The sequence below is a fragment of the Excalfactoria chinensis genome, chromosome 1 (genome assembly GCF_039878825.1).
Source record: "Excalfactoria chinensis isolate bCotChi1 chromosome 1, bCotChi1.hap2, whole genome shotgun sequence".
Taxonomy (NCBI): Eukaryota; Metazoa; Chordata; class Aves; order Galliformes; family Phasianidae; genus Excalfactoria; species Excalfactoria chinensis.
Window position 1 is genome coordinate 71,630,150 of NC_092825.1, and position 27,766 is coordinate 71,657,915.

The window sequence follows — 27,766 nt, forward strand, 5'->3', positions numbered from 1 at the left end:
TTCGATATCAGCCAGCCACAAAACAGAACATAACGGTGGAAGGGAAGATGATTTGATAAGCAGTTTTAATCCGATACCTAGAGCTTGAGACAACCTAAAGATAAACAGAGTGGTAAACCAAGTTGTACAACTTGGGGAAAGAGAGAAAGGGGGGAGAGAAAGAGGGGGAAAGAACAGGCTGGAGAATCAATCGAGGTAATAAAACAAAATGATCAGAAAAATAAAAAAGATTGTGACAAAAGTACAGCTGTCTCCTTAAATCTTGCACAACTGGGAATGCCCAAGTTACAGAGGTTTTCAAAGGCTTATAGCAAACAAAGTTACAACCTCTCTCCCTGTATAGTCCTGATACAAACATACTCCACTCTAAAACCTCATTACACTAAGCATACAGGAATTCTGAAAATGTTCAATTTCTGTAGCCAGCACTAAAACTCAATCTGAGTTAAGAGGAAATTCAACAAAAGTGCAAAGGGAACTGTTTATACCAGCTCTTCCTAACAAACACAGCACAAGTCAGTACTAACATCGAAGACATTATCATGCTGTTTCCACTGTACTGTTTAACACTAAAAAGTAATGTGCAAATTATGAATACCGACATACTAGGTATTCATATGTATTATACATATTCAACTGACAACTCAAAGAAACAAAGGAAAGACAAAAAGTAGTAAAATTTAGCATGTTATTAGCACATTCTTGACCACGGCTCTTTAATTAGAGCTTTTAAGCAAGATACATGAACAGATGGACTGAAAGGAGGCAAATCCCTCTCACTGAAGGGATAGCATAAATGAGTGCAGGAGCCAAGAACCTACAGATTTATTTTCTTTTGAAATACATGCTTCAAGCAATGAGAGTATAGAACTAGTATTGATAGATGTCTAATTCTTTATAGTGTTTCACTAACAACAAATGTAAAGGGATACAGGCAAGATCTATAGTCCATAGTTTTAAAGATTAGTTCTTTTCAGAAAAAAAAAAGTACATAAAAATTGACATGCCCATGTCCATAACTGCCAAACGGCTCAGATCCAAACATACATTATCTTAACAAAGAATCTCCAGTATGTTAATAGAGGTACAGCTCTGTTTTGCTCTAGCAGTCACCAATGTTATCAGGAAGGAATGATTTTCCTTGAAAACCTCACAAAAGACTTGTACTCTCAGCAACATGACTAATAAACCAAAGGCCCAATCAAAGGCTTCCAAGGCATTTGGGAGAACTTCTAATAGAAAGGATTTCAGAATTCTTAGGAATTAAATCTCTGAAGGAACTGAATGCTAACATAATGGAAAACATCCAACAGGTTCTGGTTCAGCTGTATAAAAACTGCAAGATCAACAGACTTCTGAAGTTAACCAGCATTTGAAGAAAGGCTGTTACAGAAAACACCAAGAAGAACTGCAAACTCTCATGAATTCAAACACATAACTTTTATTCAGAGCTTGATGTTCGTGAGATGGTGTTCATTTTGACTGTTAATCCAAGTCTGGACATCATCCCATTCTACATTGCAGTTGGTTAATCCTTTATTTCCTCCAGTATGGAGGGGACATTATCAAGAAACAGGTGTCCACAAAAGAGGGAGAATACAGCTCCTGCAGGTGAAAAAAAACAAACAAAAAACAAACAAACCAACCCTAGAGAAATAAATCGCTGAAATGTTACTTTCCCCCAAAACTGAGTATCAGAAATTCAAGCAGTCATCATAAAAAAGATCTCTGCAACTAACAACTACCCAGCTTCCTTTGTAGTTGCATTAGAGATGCACCAAGGAATAAGCCATGGGTACCAAACTCATCTTCTGACCTTGGAAAAGGCCTTTCCAGATCAAGGAGCACAATGCAGTGTTCTAAAGGTGAAATCTAGTTACTGTTACCTTTTTTGCAGGTAGAGGAGCTCAGTCTCCATAACTGTCGATCCAGTATCTTTCACAAGCAGTACATTCCTGTGGAAATATTTTATGTGGAGGAAAAAATGTGCAAAAGTTTAGCAAAGTAAAACTGCACCTTTTCCTGTGTACTATCTCATGAGATAATACTTTCATATTTGTTATTTAGTAAACAAGCATTTCCACTCAGGCATGCACAAAAATTCCTACATACTACAGTTGCACTACTCCTCCCATATGTTGCTGTTAGGATGGGTGGGGAAAGCAACAAATATTTGTGTTGTTACTGTTGACCTTCTGATTGTTAGATTAATGGGAAAATATAAACACTAGCATTCAATGCTCCCTCTTGAAATTCATAAAATACATTTTCTTTTCTTAGTACACAATGCCATTGAGCAGACAGAATGCAGAGAATAATAACCAGTAGACAGTACTTTGCACACTATTAGTGAGGAAAAGAAAGAAAAATTATACACACATCTTTGGACAAACCACACTTCTTAAATTTATAGCTGCACAGTCAATGCAACATTCCCATTCATCATTTTGGTACAACTGAGTCATCTTGACTTCTGGACTCCCACTACACTGATAAGACAGAGTTGAATGGATGAATACACTATATAGAACCTGTATATAGCTTCTGCCACAGTCTTCTCTCCCTTCTTCATGGCACCTTCCTGTTTCATCCATATAACACTGTGTACTTTATTCACCTGCCCAGCTCCTTTCTCCCCAAGATGTAACTACTGAATGATACTGATTAACTAAGTATCAAGGAAGCTTAGTCCGCCACACACAAAAAATATGCTCAGCAAAAGTGTCAGAGACAAAAGAGCAACAACTGGATTATTATTTTTGTCTCCAGCAAGTGTCATTTTGTACAAGAGGTATTATCTTAATTCTGGAAATAACAAATATTCCCCAAAAACCATTAATGTAATGAATTACCAGTATATATATATATAATTCTGATTATAATATTTTATTCACAAAATTTCCAATGACCTCTAATAAAACTCCATCCCTGTTCCAATCCTATGCTAAAATATAACTGTAGAGCAATCCACCAAAAACAAATATACCAGTCCTTAATTTGTACATGTTGTATGTTAAACTACAGTTCTGATCATCCTCATTGCCATTCTCCCTGCACAGTACTCCAGGCCTCATGACAGCAGCGTATAGACAGATTATCACTTCCTTGCTCTGCTAGTCATGCTGCTTTTGATGCTGGATTTCTGGGCTGTAAGCAGACATGGTTGGCTCATGTTCAGCTTCTCAGCAACGAATACAGTAAATTATTGAGTATTCCAAATCCATTGCCCCTGTTCAAACAACCTCAGCTCTAAGAACCATTTTAGCAGCAAACACTCTTTTTAGTAAGTTATGTGCACAGAAGAACATCAGAGTTCTGAAAGCAACAAAAGCAGTTGCTTTGTACACAGCACTTTCAAAGCCCCCTCTCAAATGCTTCTTCACTTTCTCCTATGAAAAGACAGACCAAAATGCCCTCTTCCCAACATCAAGTGTCCAAGTGAGACCTGACTTTGAATAAAGCCTTGTAGTTCCTATGTATTTTGACTGCTTTTCCTTAACAATTCTGCTTCCCATAGGAATGGACAACAGAAAGACATATGTAATTCCCCAACTGCATTTCTTTTCAAATCAAAACCCAAATCTATTGCTGAGACAAACTACTATATGTAACTGCATCTTACTACTGCCACTAAGTAACAAAGTAGAGGAACAGAAATTTACATATCATGAGCCTTTTATCCTCCACAACCTAGGCAGAGTTTAGTACGCTGACATACTATCCAGACTGTATAACCTACTAACATTTTGACTGTTTCTAAAGGGCACATATGGGAAACACAGAAATATTCCCAAAATGGTCTTGCTTAAGTTCACTGTAAATGATAAATTTTCTGTCAACCTAAGCCCTACTCCACTTCTCCAGAGAGAGGAACTTGTCCTTTCCTCCTTTCATGTATATACCAAGCCTTCCTTGCCCATGGAAGTCTATAATAAGAATGGGAAATACTGTTCACACCTCCTCTTCAAGTCTACACTAGATGAGAGTTGCAGAGAATGTAGTGCTTTGCTATGCTTTATGTAGTAGAAAAAAATACCATCATGTATTAACAATCACATGTAAAACTGCGGAAGATTTGGGAAAGTACTCTTACTTCCCCCCCAAAGTATTTCCTGAATAGCTGACTAACTCACATAAAACAATCTCCCTGCTCATTAAAAAGGCTTATATACATTTCTATGCCCATACTGTGGCCTTCTAGAACTGCTATGAAGCAAAAGCTTACAGGTTCAAGTCTCCCCTACAAAGACAGGCTGAGGGATCAGGGCTTGTTCAGCCTGGAGATAAGAAGGCTGTGAGGAGACCTCACTGCAGCTTTCCGGTATTTAAAAGGGGATTATAAACAGGAGGGAGTCAACATTTTACTTCAGTAGATAGCAACAAGACAAGGGGGAATAGTTTTAAGGACAAGGAAGGAAGGTTTAGATCAGATGTCAGGGGGAAGTTCTTTACAGAGAGAGTGGTGAGATGCTGAACAGGCTGCTCAGAGAGGTTCAGGATGCTCCATCCCTGGAGGTGTTTAAGACCAAGCTGGATGGGGCCCTGAGCAGCCTGTTCCAGATCTGGAGGCTGGTGGCCCCACCTCTGTTAGGAGGGTTGGAACTTGATGATCCTTGGGATCCCTTCCAACCCAAGCCATTCTGTGATTCAGGCCTAGATGGCCAACTGTTCTTAGCAAGAATTACTGTAATTTAGACCAAGTTCAGTAACACCTCTTAATTCACATGATTATCCATTCTAGCAGACAGTTGCTACAGTTTCCATATAAACAGCTCTGTATCAACATTCAACTATCTTTCTTGATATCTAGTTCCCAAGAGCTAGCATGCCTACGATATATTATGTACAGACAAGTCAGGTGAGTTTCCTTCTCACAACAAAAAGCTTGGAATGCTCAAGATCAGCAAAAGCTGTTTTGAAGCCTCATCTCTATCTCTGCTGACAAACCAATACTCTGACATACGATTGAGACAACTATGCCTCTGCCACCAGATATAAAAACTTTTGATGTGAAATACTATATATACACTGTAAGAATATGAAGTACATGTAAGAATCACCCAAAAGGTAGCTTTCCCAGATGGGCAAAAAAAAAAGGAAGTACCTAAAATGTAGATTGGTTGTCAGCCCACAAGGTTAACTACTGTCTGGCAGTAAGGATGCTTTTTCCTCTCATAAAATAAAAATCCATAAACAAAGCCTGCAGATCTTCCACATTAATTCTTTGGTTTCAAAAATAGGTTAGAACAAACATGTCATCAACAGCATACATAACTTGAACTTATCTTCCTGTGAGACAGTCAGATTGATTCCTTCCAGAGTTACTTTTCAGTACACTAAAGATGTGGCAATTTTAGGTAAGTTTAATTTTTTAAAGAAAGTACTGTACCTTAGAGAAACAATGGGGAAACTAGAATATGGAATGTGGAATCAAAGACCGCAACAAGGACATCAGGTAACCAAATACCAAATCAGACAGACCTGCATTTCTACTGTATTACAGACAGTCTTTTAATTATTTCAATTCAGTAAATTAGATTCTGCATTAAATGGGACAGCTCATGGACTCTGTCTCTCCTCAACCCCCCTTCCCCCAGTTAAAATTTTGCAATGTTTTTTCTTGCATTTTTCCTAATACTGTAGATGTCCCAGGTCACAGTCATACGAGTTTCTTCTGCTGTTGCTGCTGCCACCTAACACTTTCATCACTCTGCTGCGGCAGAAGAGCATACGGAGGAATTTCTTGTTTAGCACTCACATAAACATCATCCTTTGTCTAAGGTGTCATGGTTTTATTCATGTTCTACAAGATTCTTAATGCTTTAAGCAAAACAATGGGAATCAGCAGAAGGCTCTGAAAGCTGCTATTCCATAAGCAAGAAGGAGCATAATCTGTAAAATCATCTTTTAAGCAACGTTAAAATTAATTTCTGGGGAATGCAATAAATTTTCACCAATCTTCCCAAAAACGTTATCTTCCAAACACTACAAAGAACTAGTACTGCATTTCTTCCAAGAAAATCTTTGAGTAACACATAGGAAATAGGATTAGAAATACCAAATTATGAGCTAATGAGAATTTAACAAACTTGAAGAAAAAATATTTTTTACACATTAATACAAACCCACAAGGCTCTCCCCCCCAAGAAGACCCAACCACCACATGCCTGAAGGTATTACAACTGTATCCTATAGCTGCTGATTCACAAAAATATATACAAATAAAGGCAAAGCCTGCCAGTGTTGAGATGCAAGAAGCAAGTGTGGCTGAAAAGAAAAAGCAATGGAAACATGAATACATTACAGGTCTGCAAAATCATCTAGAAAGTAAAATTAAAGACATAAATTGTACACTCAACTACACCAGTGAAACTGAATATCACACCACTGATGTACACAGAAATTCCCTGTTATTCTCAGCACAATTGAGAGCAAAACTTGGCACTGAAATTATTCCTCCCACGTTAAACCTAAGATGCAACTTATGGCAGTGTTGATAAGTTCACTATGTTCCAGAAAAATATATACTAACAGTAAGAAATATAGATTATTTAATGATAATAGTAATTAATGTACATACTAAGGCTGTTCCAAAAGTAATGCCTCCTATTTTATTAAGTTGGCCCACAACATCAGAGGTGAATGTTTGTGGTACAAAGCAGAGACAGAACCTTCCTGCCAGTATTCCACAAGATTTTGTCACCATGTGACAAATAAGTTCAAGATGCACAGACCTTTGGGATGAGAAAGAGGTGATCTTTCCAGATTTCCTGGAAACTGGACAGACTATTGATGGTGACTATGTTGAAAAACAGCATTTTGAAACTGAGAATTTGCTCTATGAGTTAGTGTTACCATGCTCTTTACATCCGTTGTGGTTTCCTTGGAAATAAACAGGAGACATTCCTTTTAGAACAACCTAAATTGAAAAAACATCTGAAATGAGCACTAAATCTTTACTCATCGTGGGAAATAAATTAGCACAACAGGAAACTTGGGAGCCTGTATGAAGTCATGTATTCCAACTACGTAATATCTATCATTGTGTATAAAGCTCCTCTACACATCAAGTAAAAAAACTTGAAATTCTCACCACCTTTGAAGTGGTTTCAGAATAAGGAAAGAAGTTAACAGAGAAGGATAAAGTGTACAAGTTCTTAGATCAATGCAGACAACTGCCTCTATCATTAAAGACAAGTGCATTCCTCATAGAATCATAGAATCATAGAATTACTCAGGTTGGAAAAGACCTTGAAGATCATCAAGTCCAACCTCAGCCTAACCAGTAGCCTATCTCTTAAAAAAAAAAACAAAACTAAAACAAAAAACAACCACGAAACAATACCACAACAACAAACCTCTGCTAAATCATATCCCTGAGTACCACATCCAAACGGCTCTTAAACACATCCAGGGATGGCGATTCAACCACCTCCTTGGGGAGCCCATTCCAGTACCTAACCACCCTTTCTGTAAAGAAGTTCTTTCTAATATCCAACCTAAACTTGCCCTGGTGCAACTTGAGGCCATTTCCCCTCGTCCTGTCACATGTCGCTAGTGAGAAGAGACCTGCCCCACTCTCACTGTAAGAACCTTTCAGGTACTGGAAGACGGCAATAAGGTCTCCCCTCAGCCTCCTCTTCCTCAGACTAAACAGCCCCAGCTTCCTAAGCCTCATCCTTCATAATGAGAAAAAAAATCAGCCCCCCTTGTCTCCTTGTCTGGATTCTGCTCTGCTGAATTTAGAAATTAAGGTATTACAGGAATCAACATGAGAGGACTTCTATCCTGTCCTCATTTTTGTCTCATCTGAGTAAAGCAAAGGGCAGTGACAGATTTCTTAAAGGTCAACATGTAGAACAAAAGGAAATAAAGAAGAAAAGTAGAATTTTAATTAAATTATGCTGCGAAAATATCATTCGAGAAGTTTGACCAAAAAGGACTAAAAGGGAAAATGGGGAGAGAGGAAGGCAGACAAGTGAGGAAGGCAGACAAGTTACCAAACTTATGAAGGTTACAATAAGACCAGAAAAAGAGTCAATTTACCTGACAACAGGGCGGTTTTAGATGTCACCAAACTGCCATGTTTATCATGTTACCCACTTGCATTACTGAGAGGAAAAGTTTAGGAAGGAACATTCTCGAATACTTTTCTTAAGTTCTCATTCTTGCCATCAGAAAGGGGAGAAGGAAAGGTTTTCTCTGGATTGTTTTGACTTTTTTGGTTCCTGAAAATTTTTGCAGAGAACAGTAAGAAAGTGCACTGTTAAAAAATATTTCTGTTTAAAAAAAAAAAAAAAATAGAAAAAAAAAGAAAGAGAAAAAAAACAAAGGAGGGAGATTAAGTCACACAGAATAAAGCAACAACAAAACCCATCCAAAATTCATGCATCAAATTTCTGCTATCAATTAAAACGAATAAATAAAATATTTTCAACTAAAAACAGAAATATGAAAGGCTTGGAGATTCCAACAGCAAGATATACCATCAGAATACTCCAAAAGTCACCCACTAAACAAAGAAAGAAAATCTGGTTTATAAATACTGCAGTTTATAACACTTTATGAAGGTTTATGAAGCCTTCAGTGTTCATTTTAAAGCAATTCCTATAACGCTGAAAAATTCAAAAATTAAAAAAGGCAATAGCAACAGAGGTTACCTGTCTGAGCACCTACAATTCCACAGAGAGAACAGAAGTGGGTCGTTTATCTTGCACCAGCCATAACGCCCATAAACCTTCTCAAAAAGAGTGAGCCGTGAGATTATAGTACATGCAAATTGTTTTCACGAAGTCTTTCTAAAGCCCATAGAGTCACTTATATATTTAACTGACAGATACCCACAACAAAAGGGAGACAAGATTTAGCAAATGTCACTGATGTCATGTGTTGGATTTTGAATTCCAATATAATTCCTTAAGAAGTATCCTTTGCATCTGAAGTACACTGGTGCTCCAAAGGATACTTCCTGAATAAGTATCTCACATGAAAGATAGCTCACAAAGTGGAAGAAAATGCACAAATAGGGACCGCTAGTTCAGAACAAGAAGCTTCAACAGTCCACATACTCATCAAGCATTGACCTTCTATTATTGCATTATGAATGATGTGCTATAACATTGAATTAGATTATTTTTATCAAACACACCAAAGCATGAAATACAAAGCTTAAGATACAATCCATACATTGACATAGCAAGACATCAATTAGAAACATGTTAAATTGAACAGAAGAAAGTCTCCACTGTTACAAAAAAAAAAAAAAAAAAAAAAAAAAAAAAAAAAAATCAGTGTAAGATACTTAAGTTGTGTTTAGTGTAAGATACTTAAGCAAGAGAGTTTCTAACTGGCTGTTTCAGAATTAAGAAACACAGAAATATTTCTATCACTATAAGATGTACTAACACTATTATAATGTGGCTGTATATTGATTACTTTATCCAACATAAAATTCCAAACTCAAATATGCAGGTAGTTTTAATGCAACTGTACGAAACTTTAGCAAGTGTTTTTCAGCATTTGGAAATGAAGGAAATACAGCATATAAAGCTGAGGTCTGTTAAGTTCACCTTCAATGGGAAATATTGGCCTGGTTACAATGGGCCACACTTGGATACATTTTTTTACTTAACGTAATAGCAAGAACCTCCCCTCCACACCCCATAACATTTTGTACATTTCACTATTTCAAGAAGCAACGAATAAATAGCAAGTAAATACATCAGATGAGTGTGTCCATTTGTACCAGTAAACCTTCAAGTGGGGTTTTCATATGCAATATCAATAACCTATGTAGACAAACATATACAACGTTTCAAATATTGCTTCCTTTCCTGATCACCGTGCAAAGACTTATCTCCAAAATTGCTTTGGAAGCAGCAACCACAGAGGAGTATCTTACCACAAAGGAACCAAACTGTAAGTCTCTCAACCCACTGTTTGTCAAAAAAAAAAAAAAATATCATGGTTATTTACTACATCTATTTTATTACGTTAAATGTTACTTGGATATTCTAAAAGGGTGAGAGAAATGTAAAGTTACTGTGTAACACAACATTTCTCCACAAAATAGAATGGAGCCTTAAAAGACAGCCCAGATTGTTCAGTTATCTGTTCTTTTGCCTTAAAGATACTATTGCAACAGAAGTACAGAAGTCCTACTATACCAGCTAGCATATGCTGGCTCCCTGCTTCTATTCCACATGTGCTTTTCAGCCGAAGCTGAAAATGTGAAGACTGACCCATCAGCTACAAAATGAGTGCAAGCACCTACCAATAAAAAATAATAAAAAAAAAAGAACCAACATCCAAAATTCCCCTTAGATAAACACACAGGGGGAGAAGAGTTTCTGAAAGACAGTGTACTGCTTAGTGACCAGAATATCAGCTTTCATGTTCTTTGTTTCTGCAGCTCTTCATAGAAGTTAAAGAACTTTATATTCTTCAGATACAACCTGTGCACTAGACGGCTTAGGAAGAAAAGATTTGAAAATATCCAGATTGCTGAAGTCCCTTTTGTTGCTGGACCAGCTAGCCCGCTTCTCCTGCTTAACACCACAAGGCAACCTTACACTTGATTTTAATAATAATATTTAATTCTACCAAAAAAAAAAGAAAAAAGCCATTTTATTACATTCCTTTCAAAATTTAAAAAAAAAAAAAAAAAATTAAAAAAGAACTGTACAAAGAAGCATGATCAAACCTCCACGAAAGCAGGTTAATACTGTTCTGTTTATTGCCTCTTGAAGACTCTCTGCATAGTGTCCATGAGTTGTGTTTAAGGTCCAAGTGAAGATAAAACAGCAGAGCAGCACAGAGGTGAATAGGGGCTGCAAAGGTGGGCAGTGCAGAGCCTCAGAGGGTACATGAGACATGCTTCATTAAAGTATCCAGGAAACAGCAGCATTGCACACACACAACCCCCCTCCAAACAAACCCTATTTTCACAAGATTGTTTTTCAATTGTAAACGTTTTACTTTGTGTACTTAAAAAAGAGGCTTATCTTATATATATATATATATATAAATATATATATAGTTCCAGGGCTTTATGATCCCAGAAAACTGGGAATGGAATGAGAACAGAGAGAGGAGAAGGTGGAAGAAAAGGAGGAAGGAAACATAGGGACTGAAAAACTGACTCAGTATCTCTGTTCTGGTTATGTGTTACCCAAAACATCTCAAGGCTAACGAGAAAATGCACAGCCAGAACAACTAAGAAAAATCAGGTAGCCTAGGAAAAAAAAAAATAAAAAATCAGGATCTAAATAGACAAAACCCAAAATGAAGCGAAGCAAATGCGCGTTCACAAACTCACACAAGTGTGTGCGTTCACACCACATACACATAAGAGTACAGAACCAATTTGTTAAATGTTTATGGACCTAGGTTATACTTGTTATTATTATTATTATTATTCTGGCTGAGCTCTCTTCCCTTTTTTTTTCTCCTTTTTTTTTTCCTTTTTTTTTTTTCTTAATTAATTTGCTGCACATTTGCAAAAAAATTGAGAACTTCTCACATTGGATTTCTGACATCAGCTTTTAAATATTCTCAGTGGGGAAAAAGTAAGCCTTTTAAGTATTGTATGAACTGCAACTTTATTCTAATGCACCTCTAGATTTCTAATCACTTTTTGCTTCTCCACGCCTTATGACATTTTTCTCCCATAAAAAGCAAAAAAAAACAAAACAAAAAAACCTCCCACTAAAAAAAAAACAAAAAAAAAAACGTAAAAACAAACTAAAAACCCATAGTACAGACTTCAGCTCAGTGTTTTCTTAACAAATAGTCTGCAGTGTTTTCACTTTGGCCACTGTTAAAGATGCAGGCATAGAGAAGGGAGTGTTGGACTAGCATGTATTAAAAAAAAAAAAAAAGGAACTAATAACATTGCAGATCTCTCTCAAAACGACTAAAACACTAACAAATACAAGCCAGTGCACACTGTTTTTTTTAAACTAGTGTAATTTCTTTTCACATTGGATTAAACATTATTTTGTATACCAAACATTACAGTGCTGTTTAACTCCTCCAATCATGCAAAAAAATTGGTAGAACGTGTCACTTCTGCCACCAATATAATACGACCAATTCCCCTGCATACCTCCCAAACTCAGGATTTGAAGTGAAAAACATCTGAGGTACTAGAAATCCTCTTTCAAATGCCTTATAAAGAAAAACAGACACATATCTGCCAGTTAATATCAAGATGGCACCAATTTGAAACTTGTACCGAAGCTCACATTAGGGCAACTGACACGCCTCTGCCTCATCATTTGAAGGGCCACATCCTGTAAGGTCTGAAACAGATGGTTTCAAAACTATGCTGAATTTACCACAAGAGTGGGAACAGTAGGTGTCCAGGAGTTTTAAATACCTGGCATGTAACACCTTCAACTCTCACTGAGATTAAAGGCAGTCAGCAATTTACAGGATCGGGCCTTAGAGAGCAGAAGAGAACTAACTGCTGCATTAATTCACAAAAGTTTCTAGAGAGCTGCCAGAGCTTTCTGAAAATCTTCCAGTTAATCATATTTCAGTGCTTTCCCGTGAACACCCATGCACTGCAATATGTTGCAGAACCAAAGCAGCATCCAAATAAAACTCCCATTTAGGCTGCAAATTAAACATCTTCATTACAACAACAGTGCTGAAGAATTATCACAATATTATGTTCTGCAAAAAAACAGAGGCAGCAGTCACAGAACACATTTAATCTTGCTCTCTTGATTGATCCTCCTTTCCTCATTTCTCTGAGTTTCTCTAATAAACAGCACTGCAAGTTGGTTTCAAAGAAAATTTTACAAGAGAGTTCTGTTGGTCATCTATTTACATGTAGCATCACTCCACAAGAAGTTTGATCTCATTGGCTAATAGCTGGTTCATGTTGAATAGAGCCCCCGGGAGCTTGGTGAGCAACTCTCTCTCCGTGGTCTCAGGGTCGCTGTCGACAGAGCTGGAGCTAGCACTCATATTGTCGACAACGGCACTAGCTGGAGGGCCCAGCTCTGGCTCGCTATTCTCGCTTGCCGTGGACACCACAGAGAGTAAGGACATGCGCCGCGTCAAGCGACCGGGGGTTAGGAGAGAAGCGGCATAGTCCGCTATGATACCAGCTACATCTAGATTACAAGCCTTGTCAAAGGCAATGAAACCTACATTTGCATTGGCCTCACAGACGTAGAATGAACCGTCGTCCTTCATCAGTAGGTCAATGCCACACACGTCCATCCCCAGAATGTTGGACACCTGGATTGCCAGTTGCTTGCCTTGTTCACTCAGTGAGCACATCATACCTACACCACCTGGAAAAAAGTGAAAAAAACCTCAGTGTCTAAACTGGACAAAGGTGGCCAACATACTTCTTGTCTGGCTGGTGCACCTCAGTTGAAGATCCAAAGCAAGCCTGCAAGCATAGGGCTGAGAACAACTCAAAAAAGCAACCTTCTTGCCACAACTGCTAATAACTTGAAACCTAGAAGGACTTCAAAAGATTCTGTGAAAGGCAAGTCAAGACTATGACTTGGTTAAAAAACAGTAATAAAAACAGTGAAGAAAGATGACATATAGTTTTGCTATCTTTGGGGAATTAAAAAGATGACTAAACAAATCATCTTTGTTTCTTCCTCTAAGATAGAGGCTTTCTATACATACCCTTGCGTCCTCCTTTAAGGTAGAGGCTTTCTATATGTATTTCTAAGTTATCACAATAAATCATCCAGCAAAATTAAACCAAAATTCTTGATGAGAATACAGATCTGCCAAATGTAATTGTGGGTGAAGAGGATTAGGACATTTTCATTTGCTTGTGTCTCTCTCAGCTTGCTAAGTTACTGTCTCTAACAAAAGAATTGTGGAACACTGTCTGTACTTCAGCTGGCCTAGTACATAGGCCATCTTCTAACCACACAAACTTCAGCTATCACACCACTTAAGCTTAAAAATATAAAATAACAATAAAAACATTTAGCAGAAAAATCTTTCAGGCTGCATTTCCCCAGCATCAAAAACTAGTAACTAAAATCTGTAATGCATTTTGACTTACTAAAAGTGTACTGGACATTAAGACATTTCTTCCAATCCCTGCTAGAGTCAGTTTCAGTAATTTCAATTAAATTACTAGTCAGGCAACCCCATCCCTCCCTTCTCCTTTCACCCTAAGAAACCTCTCCTGTCCTACAAAAAACAATGCAGAAACACAGATCTAAGTATACAACAATCAGTGTAGTAAACTTCCTCACAGACATTGCTTTTAGGGAAAAAAAATGTTGCAGGGAGGAAACTTAAGGCAGCACAAGCAGCTGTAAAACACAACTCAGCTGTTGGCTGCCTTAAACTGTTTTCTCTTGGTATACTACTCTCTTCCCAGTTGGTGGTCTCATTTTTTCTCTGGTTTACCATCATCTGTTTTTTTTCTACTCCATCACATCATATGCTCTGTTTGTACTCTTTGAATTTCACATTCCCTTCCATCTGTTCTATCTAATACTTTGGGCAGAGATTATAGGTTTGTGTGATGCATATTTCACTTAGATCTTGCTCTCATGTTTCCTCCATAAACATCCAAAGATAAGCACAGATAACATAAAATAAAACTTTCAGCTTATTGCAACTGGGTTTGTCCATTTTCTGGATTCAAATATATTGATCAAAACTATAACCAAAGCTTTTCTTACCAAGTGAGCAGTTACTCTGCATTCTTCCATCTGTAGAGCAACGGAGCATGGTGCCCACCACACGGCCTCCTACTACAATGACACGGACATCTTTGCCATGGGACTCTTTCACATATTTTTGAAATAGGTATGGGGCATCATGACGGATCAAATGGCTCAGGTCTGCCAAATGGTGCTTGTCTCGTGCCAGGAACACAGCTTTGCCTGTACAAGAAAAGCATGGATTGTAGGATTGGAAGAAGCTAATAATTTGTGCTGAGTCAATGACAACACAAAAAAGTAAAAACTCAGACCACCATGTTGCTCATTCTCATATGCACCATCTGTAGCTTATGCATTTACAAATTCTTCTGTGGACATTAGCAATCCAGTTCTTCAGTGCCTCTAAGCATTCAAGTACTGAGAGAATAAGAGAAGCCATGAGAAGAGTGTAAAAACAAAAAATAAAATTAAACAAACAAAACAAAAAGCTTTAAATAAAAAGAGTTGTTTTTGTAATTTCAGTTCTTTTTTAGGGCAGGAAAGTTAACAAGTCCTTAATGAGAGAAAAAGGGAAAAAAAAATACTACAAAAAGCAGTAGACATTTAATTAGACCCACAGCCTACATGTTTCATACAGCAAGAACCAATCACATGAAACTGCTAAACAACAGCCTGCTAGGAGCACTTAGGTAACTAGTGTGTTATTGCAAAGCTGCTTCACTACTAGGAAGCTGCTGAAAGCTGCTCTTCCCAGTACTCAAGGTTTAGCAGTGAAGCAACTTAGTTCAGAACAAAACACTACACTCCAAATTATCCAAGACAAACTTAGCTAAGCATTCCACAAAACATAAAAGTAAATGGTATGCACTGTAATTTTGAAAAAAAAAAAAAAAAAAAAAAACCTCTAGCTCTACAGAAATTATTGGCTTTTCTGCCAGCAACCTTAGCAAAGATTTGTTTTAAGTTCAGATATGTCACTTCATCCTTCTTCCTACAGTACACCAAAGACTTCTCTGTTCTCTTCTGATTTTACTAATACAAATGAAAAGCATTCAAGGAAGACTCCGTCACTTCCATCTCTTTTCTAGTCTTACAAGAAGTCATCCATTTCCACCTTTAGCTACTCCTCCCAACTCCTCTCCCAGTTTGTTAAAGACTCATTCAGGTCATACTAAACATATGTTTTGCAATAAGGCTACACTTACTTTTTTTTTATGGCAGAATTGTCACTGAGTTATGTTGTAATGTTAATGTTAAAATACGATTTATAAACTGCCTATTCTAACAGAAATGCAACTGTAGCAGACCTAGCAGAAATAATGTTCTAAGAATTATAGCTAGTGCTCCAAAGCTCAACTGGAGAAGCCTCTGCTTTCTCAGGGGTTAAGTTCTACACAGCACAAAATGCTACTTGAGGAACATGGAATCTCTTAGAAGAATCACAACACCAGAACGCAGACTTAAAGGTAGACATTAAAGCAAAATCTTCCACATGATCTCTCCCATGCCCAACTTAAGCTTTCCTACAGGCAGTTACTTCTACTGTATTCCTAAAACTGGACAGAATTAATGATGCTTTGGAGGAGAACTACTTACATCACCACAAAATCTTGGCAAAATAAAAATAGCACATTTGAAACAGCAGCAAACTACAGAAAATTGGCTTAGGTGAGCATGACTTTCATTCATTAAACAACACCTGTGGACACATTTGTCTCATTTTTAAATACCATTTGAAAATGGCCCATCTTAAATTAATTTGAAGAAGTTTTCCTAACTCTCTTAATGTGAAAGTGCAGGCACCATGATAAATTTGCATTAAAATGTATGGTATGTACAGTATGTAAAGTTTTGTAAACGAGATTACAGAATTAATTGATGCTTTAGGATCCTCTGGAGGTCATCTAGTCCCATCACTTACTCAAACAGGGGCACCTACAGCAGGCTGCCCAGGACCATGTCCAGATAGCTTGAGTGTCTTCATGGAAGTAACTCCACAACCATTTTGGGCAACCTGTCCCAGTGATCAGTCATCCACATACCATGTAAGTGCTTCCTGGCATTTAGAGAGAACATTCTGCATTTTAGTTTGTGTACACTAATGCTCAGACTGGCATTGGGCACCAGTGCAAAGGGCTTGGCTCTATCCTCTTGACACTCCCCTTAGATAATTGTAGACTTGGTGAAATCCCCTCTGAGCCTTCTCTTCTCTAGGCTCAATGGTTCCTTCTATTCCCAGTCTACCCTCACAGAAGAGTGCTCCAATTTCTTGATCATCTTCATGGCCCTCTGCTGGACTTCAGTAGCTCCATGTCCCTCTTGTTCTGAGAGTCCAACAGTGGATTCAGCACCCCAGGCGCGGCCTTTCCAGTGCTGAGTAGATGGGAAAGGTCACTTCCCTTTACCTGCTGGCAATGCTTTCCCTAATGCAGCCTAGGATGCACTAGCCTTAAGCAGAGATTCATATGAATTCTAGCTAAAAATGGAAAAGAAAAGTCAATAGCTACAAACTCTACAATTATTTCTAGATCTTAACAAGAAGCAATGTCAAGGCAAACTCAATGCAGTACCTCAGTTACTCCACATTTGTGAAATTCAGCTTGCTGAAAAGTCAAATTCCAACATCACAGATTCCAAAGGTCTGCAAGCACTTTAAGGTCATACAAATAGGTGTTACTGCCAAAATCTTCTACTGCAGTAGCCCTTTGCTCTCAGTCTTACACTACGTCAGTGCAGAATTTGTGAAAATAAATGGTAATTCAAGGAAGCAATTAATCCAAATAAACATAACCAGTCTAGATTTAGCTAATAATCATTCCTGAATTAATTTACTAAATGGTTACATCATCTTTCAGAAGAGATGCACCAGAATAACTGTGTGGAAATAAACAGGCACAGTAAGAAGGAAGAAGTGGTATCATGTGGGTATGTTTCTATTAGTTTATGGTAATTCCTGGTTTATGTGCTTTTATATCAGTTTCAGATTCTTCTAGTATTATTCAAAGTGGATTAAAAAGAGCTTGATCTCCTATATAAATTACCTCTAAAATTTATTCCAAACCTTTTTACTTTAGTAGATTATTATCTACCATTAAAATGAATTTATGTAGTATTTTAGATTTAACACTTCAACAAAAGACTGATAACAGAAAAATTTCACATGAACCTGCTGCACTACCACCAGTATTGTCAGATTTTTTTTCCAAATAAAGAAAAAGATTCAGTTTGACAAACTGCATATGAGATTATATTTAAATCAGAATCCCAACTATAGAAAAAGCCATTTAGAAAGAAAAGTCAAATTAAGGTTTGTTGAACTAAAATTTTATTTCTTATGTCTGTTTAGAAACATCCCTAAAATCCAGGTAGGCACTTCTCTATATCCCTGGAGGTAGGCCTCCATCATTACAATTCAAAGCTCTCCTTGCAAAAGTCACTAATGTACTGTTTCCCAGTATTGCAGACTATTAAGCATTCAAAATTTGGAGGCTAGCAGAACTTAAAAGTACTGCAAAAAAAAGTTCAATACCTAATAAAAAACCTTCTTAACAATACCCCTTGACAACACAAGATCTCAAATACTGCTCAGAGTACTCCCTGCCTTCACCTCTGACCTCAGACCCACCTCGGTGACCTCGTGTGTTCTTCACCACCATAGGGAACTCCAGCACTTCTGCCTCATCAATCATTTTGGCAAAATTCTCATGACCACCTGGTAAAAGAAAACCAATAATATTATATGCCACCAGCCTGGTGTAAGCCAAACTAGGGATTTAATTGTGATATAATTCTCTCATTCTTCCAACTTCGACAATGCAGAAAAAAAAAAAAAAATAACAGTTCAGAAAAATTTGGTCAGAATTCTGAGGTGTTTGTGCATTACTTATTTCTATTCCCCCTAGAATGTAAGACAAATTGACAATCATGGAATGCCTTAGGTTGGAAGAGACCTTGAAGATTCAGTTCCAGACAACCTGCTGTGGACAGGGTTGCCAACCCCTAGATCAGGCTGTCTGGGGCCCCACTCAACCTGCCCTGAATGCCTCCAAGGCTTCCCTGAGCAGCCTGTGCCAGTGCCTCACCACTCCGAGTTCAGAATTTAATGCTAACATCTAATCTAAACCTCTTTTAGATTAACAATTTTTTTATAATGACAATGGCCATTCATCACAACCCCAAAAAGCTCAATCCAGTCTTTCAAATCTGAGTCCCCTGATTTCTCCATCTTGTTCCTGTTTAGCCCTTCTACTTTATCATCTGAATTTTCTAACAGGAAAATAGCACAGACAATACCAGGAACAGTTCCATCCAAACTACTAGCCAGAAAAACAGCATGGAATACAAAGTCAAGGCGCAATCCTGACAGCAATAACAATTCAAATCTTGTGACTCGTTTCTCCTTTTCTAAGGCTTAAGTTTCTTGCATCTCTCATTCCCTATTTCTTGAATTACTACTTCCATCTTTTTGTTGCCTTGAATCTGTAAGACTCTTAGAGAGTAACATTTAACATTCATGATTGATACTTTAATTTTATTTGAGTTTTTTGTTTCACAGGAGGTTGACCACAGTACAAGAAATTAGATAACTAAGCAAATGAAGGGATGAGACTCCTCTAAAACCATGTGCAGTAAAGCACAGAAGTTAAGCCAGGACACTGGTCAGAAAGCCAGAAGCAACCAGCACTACTCCACCACAGATTTTAATGCATGTCATAGTAGTTCAGTACATCCTGTTTTTCTTGGCAAAGCCAACTTTCCTTGATACCTTGATACTTTTGTAAAAAAGAAAGGTAACACTTCTGTCAAATTCCAGAGACGGTCATTAAAAGAACTAAAAGACAGGCAGGGATTTAGGAAGAAACAGATGTTCTCCAACTACACCATCATTCTTGGTTTCCCTTTCCCCACAATGAATTAAAAACTCATTCATTTCTTAAAGAGATAGAGCAAGTGTATCTAATAAGGAATGAATGTTTCTTTTATCAAGTTTGAGTTTTTGCCAAGTTTTCATTACAAAAGTCTATCAGTGTAACTGCATGAAGGAGAGGAAAGCACTAATGTTTCCCAAAAAGGAAAGGAAGGGTAAGAGGTGCATTCCACATTTTAATGTATTTTAATTAAAACAAAAATAAAACCACAGTAGCTCAAACAACCAGGTTCTCCTAACCTGGCACTCCGTAAGGAACCAAAGGCTCCAGAGACAGGAACCAGAACATCAGTAATTAAGTGATGGAGGGAAACCAAACCTCAAAGAACTGTTAATAAGTACTTGAACATGTGAGGTTGTCCTATTTCTAGCCTTTCATAACAACTAATATATTTGCGAATGATTTTATTTATATATGTTAGACATATTTTCAGATTTTACCAAAAGATATCTTCAATATTCTGTGACATTCAGTCCCCCAAGTTTCTGCCTGTTGTTTTAAGCAACTGAAAGACTTCAAAGTGTTTTAGAAGTAATCAGCTAAGTTAGATGCTGGGAGGTAGAGTCATAATTAAACAACTTGTCATAAAATATCACAGCTAACTAACATAGTCAAAACCACCATTTGACCACCATACCTTTTCTAGTTACTGAACACTTATCTGTGGAATCAGCTTCTCACTACTTAATTCTAAGGATTTCCAAAACTTGACTCACTATAAAAAGATTAATTCTGCAGGCAACTATTTTATTTGATTCCAAAGGCTTACCATACGAAAAGGTGTCTGGAAGGGGCACACCATGACCAGCAAGTTCCTGAAACGTCCAGAACTTATTGACACAGTTGAGGATGGCCTGGGGACGATTCATTAACCGACAGCCCATCTTCTCTAGATGGCGAAGTACTGTGATATCACTGTCACTCTGGACCCAAGGTGTTGGTACCCGGACGACCACCACCTGGGGGTAAGCAGTAATAAGCTCCCCATTCACCCGAAGACCTGAAGAAAGAAAACAAAACCATTCCTGATCAGGTGCAGGGAGACATATACACAAAAAAAAAAAACAAAAAAACATTACCCTGTATTTGATTACACTAGACGTAAATGGTGAGCATTAGAACAGCACACATCTTGTCAGTCATACTGCTTCACACAGTCTTTTACAATGTATTAGAGCACATAATCTTAGGTCATTTCCCAGGATGAAAAACTTCTTGCTAGGTTGAAATGTCAACCTTCCTCTGCACATAAGTTGCACACTACAATGACAAGAGCAGTAACAATAACTCAGGAAGTGCCTGCCTCTCACATATGTCTTGCCTAAATGATACCATTTCTGCCTTTCTCAGGCCCACTTTTCCTCTCTTTGTGGAACCATGTCACACAATCACCAAAGTAATTGAGATTAAATATGACCCTTAAAAAAGGAACATTTTTAACACATCATAACAAATAAACACTCAAAAATAACGTTATCAACTAGCATGGCTGCACTAGGTAACACTGAGGAAGGAACTGTAAGGAAAGGCAGCTTCATCACTAAGACCAGTGCTATCACTTTGTTGTGACCTACAGTTTTACCAACAGCATCACTGGGGAGAAAAAAAAAACAAAAAAAAACACACAGAAAGGAAAGTTGCAAGCACAGAAATATGACAGGATCAGTTGGGAAGACATCAAGCTTGATGAGGACTGTCTGGCAGCTGAAAATGGGAAGACAAGTATTTTAAATTCATTTTACTTGCTTTTAAGACCAACTGATTTGAATGTAAAATACACAGTTCGCACTGCTGTCAGCAACTTATGGGTTAAAAACGAGGAAAAAAAAATGAGCTGAGAAATCACAGTTCATCTGCATTTCTATCCTTACAAAAGGTCTATTCTAACTATTTACACTTATCCCAAAATAATTACCTATTAGCTATATTCCAAAGCAATTTTCAAATACACCTACCCAATTTGTGGACACACATACTGTCAGGAAGTATATTTTCTTTAGGTTTTCATTTAAAAGTACATTTGAAGCGATCCTTTGGGGACAAGGGATACTATGCATACTTCCTGCTTTCTTTTTCCTACTAGGTTGTATCTTAGAGCTTGCAACAAAAACAATGAAATAAACACTCAACTCCCTAAATGGAAGTAGAAATATACTGCCCAACCATCAGGAGGACATAGAGCCAAAATAAAGCCATACTCAATAGAAATCTCTTCCCGCCCCCAAACCCCAACCCAGTACACATTACCAAAACTGTACAGAGATCAGAAAACAAACAGATGGATACTCTGGACGTTAACCTCATTAGCACCAAGCAATGCCGCATTGCAGCTGACATGATTTGCGTGTTTAAATAAGCAGGCTTCAGACACATACACACACCATCTTACAGAAGCATCGCTCAAGTAAGATTAAAAACAAAGTCTGATAGAAATCTGAGTTGACTGTTAATATCAGCAAATGGTCTATCATATTATTTAATCAGAAAAATAGCACAGATTTAAGAAAAATGCTCTAATTTGTCAGTCAGATTCCATTTATTTCATTTACACATGTAGAAAATATATTAAGGCTTACTTTCAGTTACATCCACTTTTTGGCTCTGTAATTGTATGCATGCTCTGATTCATGAGCAGGCTGTGAAGCAACCCTTTTTATAAAGTACTGTATTTTCTACAGACTCCCAAAATTGTCACTGTACATCTCTGCTGTAAACCAAAACTTCAGTTTTCTAATTCATAATCTCTCTGAGACTATTTTATTATTCTTCTTTCCAGTTATATCACATGCTGAAGTTCTGCACATTGGAGTTTGAAGTTTAAAGAAGAAAACAGTACAAATGTAGGGTTCTTCTGTTAGACCTGACAAAGAGGCTGGTGTAAATTCAGTCAGGCCACCACTCCCCTTGAGTGACACTGGAAGTAAAGTGATATTATCAACAGAACAATCTGATCTTTTGTTCCCAATACAAGTATTTTCTCTTCTTTGGATACTCTTCAGACAATTTTGTTCCCTCCCCCTCTCCTAACAGAAGACAGTTTACAAACAAGCAGAAGAGCTACTCAGTGAAATGTGTACTTTGAGTCACCACTGACATATGCCATAAAAATTAGCAGCAGCCTCCCAGCAACACAGTGCTGCAAACAGAAGCTACTTTATTACAGCAAAAAGGAGTCAGATTCTGCCACTTTGAAAAACAAGCTTGTACTCAACATTCCATCTGATACCCAGCAGTTAATGGTCATTATTGATGAGTGGTTGATAAAAAAACATTTATTCACTATGATGAATTGAAAACAGTAACACAGAACATATTAATACACACAAATAATTTCTCTTCCAGAGAAACAATTCATGAAAGCAAAGGAGAGAATAAAAAAATAAAACAAAACAAAATAAAATAGGAAGAGACACACTACAGTGTTTTGCCTGCAGATAATGCACAGATCTCACAAAAAAAAGCAGGAGGCAGAAGATCAGACTATGTGTAAGTCTCTCAAACAATAGCAACTTGGACCATTTCTTTGGCCTCATCAAATGTTGTCCATGACATGGCAGACATGGAAAACAGATAGCTGTAAAGTCTTTTGTAGTAAGGAAAGGTAAATTGCACTGATAATCCAATATTATGAACTTTAACAACATTCATTTCACTACTGTTTGGAAAAAAAAAATAAATCTGAAGTTACAAAACATTTGGTTATTCTTCAGCCCTAGGAGGTAGAAGACTCCTGAGCTGGAATATCACACTTTGTTTTATAAAAACACATGCGAATCCTGCACTCGATCAAGACCTTTCTTTCACTCAGTTTTCTTTGGTATTTCCCCATGAGATGTACGCCTACAAAATGGAATATGAAAGACCTTTAAGATTATACACAGCAAATACCACAGTATTAAGATGAAAGTGCAAAGTAAGTTTTTTTGCAGTGACAACTGTAATCAAACAGGAATTAACCTGGTTACATCACATCCTTCCAACTTCCACCAAGCCTCAAGTTTCTCTCTAGGACAACTCAAAGCAGCACACAGTAACTATGTGGTTAATTAATAATCATCAGGTGGCCCAACCACTCCTGCTGCTTGCAGTTCCCTAGGAATAACATGTGAGCTGAAAGAACCAAGCAACTCATCTCTACTGAAGAGGCTTATTGAGATCCAAACAGATCAGAAGCCACTACACGAACTCATTAAGTCCACAGAAAACAGATATAGCGCTAAACTTCAGCAAAGATGAATGAAAGAAAGAAGCAAAAACTTCTGCTGCAATTAGCAACAAGATCAGAAGGCACATCTACAGCCTCAGAAAATCCTTGAGTTACTAACACATAACATAGTAGAGTTTACTTGCATAGCAAGATACAAAGGATAATTTCCTCTCCACAACATGATTTAGTGCAATTTTAGGTTGGATGCACATGCCTTAAAAAAAAAAAAAAAAATAGAAATGAAAAACTACTCTGGAATTCACCAGTCCTCACTCATCCAGGCAGGTCTTTTTTTCTGTCTTCATCCTTATGACAATTTATCAGTCATATGTATCCAACTTGCTAGTTTTATGGTTTTTATTTCTCTTTTTTAGTGTTTTAATAAATAATATATATTTAAAATACACTTTACTACTTATAAACATTAACTATATTATTTATTTTACATGCAGCCTAAGACAATTCCTCTTCACACAATGAAGCCCCAGCAAGCCAAAAAAAATGGACATTCTTGAATTCAATGCAATTCAACTCAATTCCTCAATTACAAAGTCTCGTTCTTAGGAGTTATTATTTAGGCATCACATATTCCAAATGAAATACTTCAAAAATAGGCATGCTAACAAAACAGAGTTATAGTGACTTTAAAAGTTGCTGTCTGTCAGCTAAGATTCCTAAACTGATTACATCCTTGTAGCCATCCTACAGCAAAACACGCAGCAAAACACTAGACCTTAAGCCTCAGTGGTTTCACAATTAGTCTTGCCAGGCAACTGGGACAAGGCAATTGTGCAAATACAGTCAATGACAACATCTGGTAAAGCAAGTCAAATACACTTCTGCAAATCAATCACATATACAGAGTATGTCAGTTCTTAAACTAGAGCCTCTTATCTATTGCAATCCATAAGCACTGATGCTTCTACTGTCCAATTAAGTTAGCCTGCCTTCTTGCACCTTAGAAACTATAAGAACTTTCAAGAATGACTATAAAAGATAAAATTTCAGGAAACAGTGTACAGCTTCTGAATACCTTAACTCACATCCAAGCAGCATTTTAAATTACTGGACACTTTTAAACTTGCTTTATTCAGTCTTGCGCTCTAAGCAATGCCCTTCCAAAATCTGCAATCATCAGCTCATCTAAAGATTAACAGCTATTGCTGTGAAGCAACATCTCACGTCCAATTTACTCATAACGAACAAGCATATCTTCAGGTGTGTTACAGTGTGCATCTTCCCACAAAAGGAACCTAGTTTCAGGAGATAAATCTAAAACTGAAAAGATTTAGTATAAAATAGAAAAGATTTGCTGAGAATGTCAAAAATATTTATGGTGGTTTTACATCTCTCATTATAGCAGCATCAGCATTTTAAACAAAATATAAACCTCAGTAAAAATCAAATTGATAAAACTATTTTCATTCCAAATTACTGTTTGGGGAAACAAAACAAAACAAAACAAAACAAAAAAAAAGGATTACCTAGGATTCAAATTCAGGTCTTCAAGTACAGCACAACCATAAGAACCACAGCTTGGTTAACTTTAATTAAATAAAATGGTACAATACAAAGCTAAATGCTTAAATGCACAAGTGCTAGAAGAACCACTAAGGATGCCACATAAGTCTCATTACTGATACCTGACATCAAAACAGTGATACTGATTCTGTTTTTTACTAAATTTGAATAATCAGTATTAATTGATTACTCTAAAATAAATGAAAATTTGAAAGTAGCTGGTAACATCAGAAGTTATAGCCCAAGTAAGAAACCCAAAGGACATAAGCATAAGAGAAAGGAAAAAGAAACTTTCTCAGGGAGAAATACCATATTAGCTAGTACTTTTATGTATGTTTTTTAAAAAGTCAGTAAACAAGTTTCCATAATCAAACCCATAATTCAAAAAAACAGGAAAAAACTGTTTCAGTCTGCAGACAGACCAAGCATGTGGAACACATACATCAGCAGTATAAAAATGGAATACTATATGTGTGTGCAACATTCTAAAATATAAAATCTGAATTACATTTTCAAAAACACTAAACATACAACAGCGTCTATCACATCCTTAAAAGGAACTAAGAGGGGACAAGAAATTCTCATAGCCCAAGAAAAATTTCAAACTCCACCTCAGAGATCAGTATGCTAATCTCCAGCTCTCTCAACTTCACTATACCAATTTATCAATCCAAACATTTTGGATTTGCTAACACTTCCCAAATGAACCGATTTTGAATAAACAGGCTATTACAAATACAATTTCTTCAGCTGGGAAAAACAGACTAGCCTCCCAGCACTAAAAAAATGTTACCATTTGAGGACGTTACATTCTAGTAACTCTTTTTCCCAATTAATCAGCTATTGTAACGAGAATCACAGAATTTGCTTACAAATCCCGACTCACTCTTGTTCTCAAAGCAGCACATTCTATTTCCGGTTCATTCACCCTTCCAATATCAGTCAGGCAGAAGATGCTGCATAATATTTGTGTTAAAGTTCTGCAGTATTTAATAATCACGTACAGCTTAGTTGAAGATAATTAAATGTTTCATCCTGATTTAATAGTTGACTGTGCATTACACACTGTGGGCTCAAGCAAGAAAAGAGGAGAAATGAACACCTTTTTAGAAATCACCATTAGGAAAGACTGCTGGACAATCAGATAATAACGTAGTTCAAAGACAAAGACAACCGCTGCTGTAGCAAGTACAATTCTCCAGCCCCACATAATCCATGCAAACCATTCACTAGCACTCACTGCACCCACTGGTGAGCAGGTAAACATCTGATATCAGCAACAAAACTATTCTTTCATTCATGGGTACTGTGAGCAGTGATCAATAAAGGAAGTGATCAATACAAACTTCAGTACAACAAGCAAGCATGGATCATAGCAACAGCAGAAATCATCTGAACAGCTTAAAATGTTAGCATAATGTCATTCAGAGACTATAGAATTGTCTGTAGCATGCTTTTCTTCTACTTGCATTTATAGCTCCATGATCATTATTCCTCCTTCCAACTTCGTAAAAACAAGTTTGTCAGCCACATTTCCCTTTTTCCAATTGTCCCTCTTGTTCTTGTGTCCTAAATTAACAGTACAATACCTGATGACTCCCACAGAGCTAGGTAAGAAAAAAACTGACTGCAAAATTGCTGCTAAGACCCAGACGCCAGCCTCATTCAAGCATGACAAACAAGCAAAAGCACTAAAACACACATTTTAGATTCATAGCATAACAATATGCTAGGTGAAAGGTACAAGAACACAGGTACTGAACTCCTCCTTGTCCACAAGGGGAAAGGCTTGAGCAGCATAAACATCCTCTTAAGCAACACATTTTCACAACTGTTGCCACAAGAAATGTTATGGCGTTTATCATCCCAATATACTTTCTGAAGAATGGAGACTGCTAAAGAGAGAAAATCTGACAAAGTACGTTGATAATGAGGTGGGATTTAAACCAGAGTCATTATGCAACAGTGACCAGTCTAAAGAAAATCAGTCAAGGGATGTGGAAAAGTATCCCTAAGAGTACAATACCCAGGAGCACACTTTCTCTGTAAAAGCAAAGCAAGCAGAAGCTCATCTTAGGCACTGTTCATGCACTTGTTCAGTGTGGGGAAAAAAAAGGAGGAAGGCCACATGCAGAAGAAAAGATACAATCTCACTGGGAAGCACAGAAATATGATCAAATAGACTGCACATCTGGAATGCTTAAGTGAATGGATAAAACACTCTCACAGAAAGACAGACTGTGAAAGTGAGGAGGGTGTGTACTCCACACAATGGAGCATATGACATGCAGCTTTGCTCTGCTTTACACAACAGATACAACCTGCAAACGCACTTGTGACTGCATATTACACTACATTTTAATTCTGTGAGGATGGTCAAACACTGCAGCAGATTGCCACTGAGCCTTCATTTGTCTTCATTAGTGGAGATTTTCAAAAGCTGTCCGGAT

At 37.3% G+C, this 27,766-nt stretch overlaps 2 protein-coding genes across 4 annotated transcripts in view; both read right to left on the reverse strand.

Annotated features, from left to right (window-relative positions):
- LOC140251965 (alpha-2-macroglobulin-like protein 1) overlaps positions 1-8,067 on the reverse strand; it is a 67,357-nt gene extending 59,290 nt beyond the window's left edge. The window contains exons 1-2 of the mRNA XM_072336194.1: positions 8,047-8,067; positions 1,887-1,955 (exon numbers count right to left, since the gene is read on the reverse strand). The gene's annotated coding sequence lies outside the window, so the exon portion shown is untranslated. The remainder of the gene's footprint in view (positions 1-1,886; positions 1,956-8,046) is intronic.
- A 2,575-nt stretch (positions 8,068-10,642) lies between these two features.
- Positions 10,643-27,766, reverse strand: part of RIMKLB (ribosomal modification protein rimK like family member B) — a 33,626-nt gene continuing 16,502 nt past the window's right edge. For all 3 annotated transcript variants that reach the window (XM_072336251.1, XM_072336232.1, XM_072336241.1), the window contains 4 exons: positions 20,358-20,588; positions 18,286-18,372; positions 14,679-14,882; positions 10,643-13,307 (listed from right to left, as the gene is read on the reverse strand). In XM_072336251.1, the coding sequence (XP_072192352.1) occupies positions 12,844-13,307; positions 14,679-14,882; positions 18,286-18,372; positions 20,358-20,588 (986 nt within the window). In that variant the 3' untranslated portion in view covers positions 10,643-12,843. The remainder of the gene's footprint in view (positions 13,308-14,678; positions 14,883-18,285; positions 18,373-20,357; positions 20,589-27,766) is intronic.